The sequence below is a fragment of the Molothrus aeneus genome, chromosome 1, assembly GCF_037042795.1.
Source record: "Molothrus aeneus isolate 106 chromosome 1, BPBGC_Maene_1.0, whole genome shotgun sequence".
In the NCBI taxonomy this organism is placed as follows: domain Eukaryota; kingdom Metazoa; phylum Chordata; class Aves; order Passeriformes; family Icteridae; genus Molothrus; species Molothrus aeneus.
The window spans coordinates 34,133,051-34,139,666 of NC_089646.1; the positions used below are offsets into that span (position 1 = coordinate 34,133,051).

Here is a 6,616-nt window from a genome sequence, read left to right on the forward strand (position 1 = left end):
GTGCTTGTCATGCGTTACCAATGGTAACGTTATATATAGACACAAAAGAAAATCACCAAATTCACATATTTAAGCAAAACTACATTAAGTAAATATCTACAACCAGCGAGAGAAATTCAGAGGTAAGTGTAATAATTTAGTCCATGAGCAAAACGAAATCTTTTATACCTTTAAAGAGAAGATATTTCATTTTCCTGGCCAAATTTAAAGCTGTAATATTGGCTTTTAAGGTAAAGTGTAAAAAAAAAAAAAAAAAAGAAAGAAAAATAATTCCTAACACCCGTTCCCGTGAAACCCTTTTAAAGGATGCCTGCATTTCATTATTTTAAGTCCCGCTTTTCGAAGGAAAAAAGGGGGAGGGGGAGAAAAGGCAAACAGAGAAGGGGAAAGCTCCCAATATATAGAAATATGGCAACGCTTAAATTCTTCATTGTGCAGCTACGTACAGTCCAAGTTACAGCACTTATATTTTAAATGTATGCACCTTTAACTAGGATTGTTTACTTTTCAGAGAGACAGATAGGGAGAAACATATTTGCAGCTCCTGAAATGGTATTTTTGTGTTTCAAAGCTTAGAGGAAACAAATTGGCCCCGGGAAAGGCTGAAGGAAGACGGGAGGTTCACACACGGCATTTTGTGCTTTAGCGTGAGTTTAGTCCGCCCACCCCCCAAAGTAGCTCTTAAGAGGTTAAGGACATATTGAGAGCGCCTAAAATCGTTAATCCATACAGGTGCGGATGAATACAGCCTAGGAAAATGATACTGGCTCTTTAAACCATAAAGATGTGTTTATAGGTTCATCAAGAGAAATTAAAGTTGGCTGTGAGCTCCCGAATTCTATTCTCTCTGTTCATTTTCTTCAGTTTCATTCTGCGGTTCTGAAACCAGATTTTAACTTGTCTGTCTGTGAGGTGGACTGTGCGGCTGATCTCTAGGCGACGCTCACGAGTCAGGTACATATTGAATAGAAACTCCTTTTCCAGCTCGAGAGTTTGATGCTTGGTATAGGGGCATCTTTTCTTTCTGCCACTTTTTGCCGTGAGCCAGTTTGCTGCATTTTCTCCTTTTGAATTGCCTAGTTTTGAGAAAGTAAAAAATGGACGTTACCATCGGGTAGGAGGCAAAGAGCTGTGGGGGAGAAGGAAGGAGCATCTGTGCGTGTGCCTGTGTCTGTGTGTGCGATGGGCTCGCTCCGCCAGCTGCGGAGAATTGGAATGTGGGGTGTCCTTGAGGGAACCGAGAGCTTCAGAACGGTTTCCCAAAGGTTTTGGATATGTCCGGGTAAGAACTGGCACTGCTCAAAAACCTCCGGACAGCCTCTGGCGGGGCAGCGTGCCCCGGATTGTAGTTTATCTCCGACCCTCCAAAACGAGCTCCTACCCTCTCCCTGTCGGCCATTCCGAGCCCTTTGGTACTGGGGGCAGTTGCTGAAGGGCCTTCAGTCTTATTTCCTTTCCCCCAGGCACCTGCTTCCAAAAAACAAAGCCTCCGGATCCGGATTTTGTAAGCATGCTACGGAGGTGGAAAACAAGGTGAGCTGGGGAGCCGGAGCCTCCCCGCCTTCAGCCCCTGCCTTTCCGGAGAGCTTCGCCATGGCCTTCTCATTTCCAACCATTTCGGGAAAGAAAAAATGCGGTCATAACAACAATAAAAACGTTTTGAGGTGATTTCTAACAGTGGAACTGACTGGGAAAGAGGTAACACCAATCCCTTAATGGCTCAGAGTGGTTAGTGGTTTGGGGTTGGCTCTCTAACAGTTTTTCGGTGACCCTTTTTTTTTTTTTTTTCCTTTTCTTTAAATGCTACTTTCCAACGGGTCGCCTGAAAGGAATAAAAGGGCGTCCGAAAGGCGGACGGAGAGAAGCTCCTGCTAAGTCTGCTGTCCGGGGAAGGGGAGTTATTTTTTGCCATGGGGACGCGAAAGGGAAATAAATAAGGAAAAGTATAAATAACAGCTCTGTTATCTAGTGTAGATGCTGAAGGATATTCGCCGTGCATTCATCAGTCTAATTTGATAGCAGCTCATAGATGGCACATTTCAGCGCGGTTGTTATTCCGAAAAGCATTCTGGATCGTAAAATATAACTTACCGCGTTAATAGGTTTATTTATTGGCACTGCCTATTGCTTATTTTGGATGCTTTACAAACATCTCTGTTATCTGGTACGCACCTTCACATCACGGGGGAGAGATTGATCTTGTTTTTCTATATGTTTTAGCAGCATGCAGGCTAAAGTTGCCCATAGCGGAGGCTCTAAGGGTTTTAAACTATAGGATGGACATTAATTTTTACGGCAACCCCATGCCCGAATATTACAAAGTTCAGAAGGTCAGTCTGAGCAGCGCTTCTTGGCAGCCCCGCGGGGCAGCTGGGATCCTCCTTTCGCCATTTCAATGCCACTATGATCCTCAACGACTATTTTTCTTACTTTCTTTCTTTTTTTTTTTTTTTCTCTTTAATCATCACTACCACCATCACCATCATCATTCGCTTACCTACAGGCTCTTTCTCTGGAGAAGCTTTGCTGCTCTCTGATGGAGCTGGAGAGAGCTCCTCTGCGGTGGAAGATGAAGCCTGGGTCTCGTCCTCCCTCTGGGAGACGCACGCCAAGGGGCTTGGGGAGCGCTCCTCATCCTCCTTCCTCCCCGGCTCCGGGACGGGAGGCAAAGATGGAGGCGTCTGGAAGCGGCCGGGGGGCTGCGGAGGGAAGGGGGCAGCCCCGGCTGGCCCCGCGCCGTAGTTCTTGGAAGTGCCATAAGCCTGGGAGAGGCGGAAGTAGCCCGGGACGGGGACCCCGCCGCCGCCGCTGGTTGGGCTGACCTCGGCACTCAGCCGGGGGAAGGGAGCGAGGTCTGTGGCGGCCGAGCCCTTGGGGCATTTCTCTGAGTCATAGAGGCAGTAGGAGCTCTCCTCCTTAATGCTTGTAGCGAAGGAGCACGAGGTGGCCTGCTGGCTCTCCGGCTCTTCCATGCGACAGGACCGGGGAGGATCTAGCCACACTTCCATCCCTGACACGTAGGAGTGCGAGTTGGGGACCATGCTTTGAGAAGTACCTTCATTGCGTTTGCCCAGAACGGGGAAAAGTCCGCAGCTTTGCAGCCCGTAGGACAGATCGGACGCCTGTGGCAGGTAGATACCACTGTTGGGATAGTAGCCGCCTCCTCCTCCGCCTCCGCCTCCTGCTCCCGCCGCTTCCCCTCTGCCCGAGCTGATCAGGGAGTCTACCAAAAAAGAGTTTGCAGCCGGGCTCTCGGAGCATGACATTGTTGTGGAATAATTTGGCGAAGGGAGCAGATAGCCCTTTCTGGCTGACATTTCTTGTGCAAAACATGCTGAATATGATGAGAGATACCCCCGCACCACGGCAGGCGCCCGCAGCCAATGGAAGCCCGGGCCTCCCCAGCAACCCCTCCCCGTCTGGTTTCGTATGCACAGAGCTGCTCTCAGGTCGACCTCTGAATTTGGAAGATAGATGTATATTAATGTGTAATATGGATTTCCATACACACGGGCGCGCGCACTTCCACCATATGGGCGAGCGCCTGCGCCCAGGCGGGAGCCGCACTCCCGGGAAGGGGAAGGGGAAGGGGAAGGGGAAGGGGAAGGGGAAGGGGAAGGGGAAAGAGAGGGCTGTGCTGGTACTGGCTCCAAGTTTTCTCCCCTCTTATCACACACACCGCTATAAAATAGCCCGGCGGTCCTGATGTTTATTATACCTAGGCTGAAGCCGTGTCCAGATGAAGCTTTTACTATCGCTCCTCTCTCCCCGTGGTTGGGCTTTCCAGCAGCAATGCCTGCTCACCTCCCTCCGCAGCCTATGTGTCACACGAAATTAATAAAGCCACGGCTCGCCCGGTGTTTTATGCTCAGCCTCTGCTCATTTTATTTGATTGTCTCGTTTTTTTAAGAAATAAAAGACGTGTTATTGTTTATCACGGATCATTGGAAACCGTAAAGGGGCCTGGTGCCTCCCGCGTTAAACTACCGAGGAAGGGGGCTGCTTGCAGCCTAACATCACCGCCACGACGCCAGGCTGGGCTTAATTTTCCTGGAGATAAAATGCTCGCCGCTGCGCTGAGGAATCTCTTAGGGAGCAATGCCACTCTGGGAGGATTGATTGTGCGGTTGCAGCTTCTAATGCTTTAGTTAACGCTGGATTCTTACTGAGGTCTGATTACCATTTAAAATATAAAGCCAGACATATGTCACAGAAAGAATCCAGACGCGAGCAGTTCAAATGGATCCTCGCAGGATGCTGCGCACCGTGTTTATTGATGTGTTTATATTTGGACGATCATTTTTATATCTCCCCTCCCTCCCGCTCCATTTGGGTCTTTTCACTTTCGCCTCTTCAAAAGCATCGTCTCCGTTAAGCAATGCACTAAATAATAGAAATAAGAGTAGCCAGATAAATACCGAGATACTAGACAGCCCGGTCCAGTCGATATGTAATTGTGGCGGAGGTAGCAGACAGAGAGCAGACAGGCAGGGACGCAGGCAGAGAGACAGATAGATTTCGTAATTAAATGCTTAATGATGGCTTGCTTTCACTTCCATCATCTCTCGCTTATGCCATTTTGAAGTCGCCTCACTGCCTGGCCCGCGGAATAAGGGCACTTTAGTTCAAGGGGAGCCTGAGGCTGCCCAGTTCCCGCTGCCCATCCCTGAGGAGCATCACTCGCTCCTCTCTCCCGCACGCCGCCTGGAGAAGCGGCCATCGGCCGCTTTCCGCTCCCAGCAGGTCGGGCGGGTGAGAGCGGCCGCCGACCGGGCGTCATCACCGGCCGGGACGAGAGCCCCTGCCGAGCAGCGGCTGCCGTGGCCGGGAGGGCACCGGCGGCGGTGCTGGGGCCGCTGCCTGCGGGGAGGGGTGTGCCGGAGCAGGCGCGGCGCCCCGAATTCCCCGGCCCCTACCCTCGGCCTTCGAGACCCCCAGGGAGCGCTTCTTCCCCCTCGCCCCACGGATCTGTCAGGCCCCACGTGGTCTTGTCTCGCAATATTTGCCTGCCACGGGGAAAAGCTTTTTTTCCACAGCGTGACATTCCTCTGGAGGAATCCCTCCTTGCGGCAGGAGGGCAGTGTCCCTTCCCGCGGGGCCCTCCCCGGCGTCCCTCCGCGCCCCCGGGAAGCACCAGGGCAGGCAGGGGATGCTACAACTTTGAAACACCCATAAAATCTCCGTGGAAAGGCGCCTGATTTTTCCAGCGTGGTGGGGCGAGCATCACATCGCGGTTTCCTTCTGACCGGCCCGTGGGATGCGGTGACAGGGGTAGATCTCCCAGCCTATAGAAGCCCTTCGAGGTTTTTTCCCTTCCCGCATTTCCTCCTGTAACATTGTTTGTGATTTCCCAACCCGACTAACTTCGGATGTGTTAATGTGCGATGGACGAACTCTTATCAGATTCCTATGAGGGCCATATCATTACTAACAAAATTAATACCACATAAGGAACTGGTTTATTGGCTGGTATACAGGAAGGCTATTATCAATAGGCTTAGCTTCATAAATACAGATCTAAATAAAAAGAAACGTGAGCCCCAGCGCCGCCTTCCAAATACATTTCTCTACACAAGTCAGGTATAAAAATTACTCTGGGGAAGTCCGCTCTTGCGGTATGTTTATTTTGCATTTGCCAAATTAAATAGAAACGGATTGCAAATCTAAAAGCCATACGGAACCGAGGAGAAACGCTTGAAATCATTCCAAAGCTGTTTTTAAAATAAGCAGCTCCCTTTTAAAAATTGGATTAAATTGAAGGAAAGTACTATAAAAAGTACGCTGCAATCCTCGTCAGCCGAAATGACTGGGAGTGCATCGATGAGACGCGAGTTGGCTTCTCCTCCCTCTGCAATCTAATGCAGGGGAATCAGACAAAAGGCACAGAGGCCGGTGAGAATTTTTGAAGGTGTTCTTTAGCCTCCCCATTTAGGTTTTGCAGCAGTGGGTTACCCCAGCCCCGTGTCAGGTCCCGCGGGAGCTGCCGTGGGCTGTTGTGTTGACCGCAGTAAACGGAGCCGGTTTGATGGTCAAGGCACCGACCCCGTCTAGATCATGAACTCAGCTCGGCTCTGCATTATCTCCGCTTTCTTTAATCGCTAACAAGGCCAAGGCAAATAGTAACCAGCATCATCAAACCCAGCGAAGTAAAACTAATAATGTTCACTTGATTCGTAACTATAAAAGATAATGGTCAATTCTGACTAAACTGAGCTAATTTGGCATGCGCCGAGTGCAGCTACTGCGTTACCAGCGCTTAACAATGTGTCCCTTGGAACTTAACCCCTATTTAAAAGAAATTTTAAAGAATATTGTGGACGCCAGGGGACGAGAATTACTTTCTTTTTAATTCTACTTCTGTAAGTAAAGCTATCCGAGGGTCTATAAAACCGAGCAAATAAAATTCTGATAAATATCAAAGCCAGCGAGAAGGTGTTTTCGTGGAGAATCTAAATTCATGGCGTACATAGACAATACTATCAAAATAAAATTTTATTGATCTAAGAAAAATATAATAGATGCATTAATAGCGTCGTTAAGCCGTTTTATTGGTTGAACTAAAATTAAAAACAAAAAGGGAATAAATAAAACCCGACAGCTCAGCCTAAGCAAACTC

The 6,616-nt window shown here is 49.2% G+C and overlaps 1 protein-coding gene across 1 annotated transcript; it reads right to left on the minus strand.

Moving 5' to 3' along the window:
• Positions 1 to 801: 801 nt before the first annotated feature.
• Positions 802 to 3,317, minus strand: HOXA10 (homeobox A10). Its single transcript, XM_066568565.1, has 2 exons — positions 2,498 to 3,317; positions 802 to 1,076 (listed from the first exon to the last, which is right to left on the minus strand). Exons 1-2 carry the CDS (start codon positions 3,315 to 3,317, stop codon positions 802 to 804), a joined length of 1,095 nt encoding a protein of 364 aa, XP_066424662.1.
• Between the last annotated feature and the right edge of the window lie 3,299 nt (positions 3,318 to 6,616).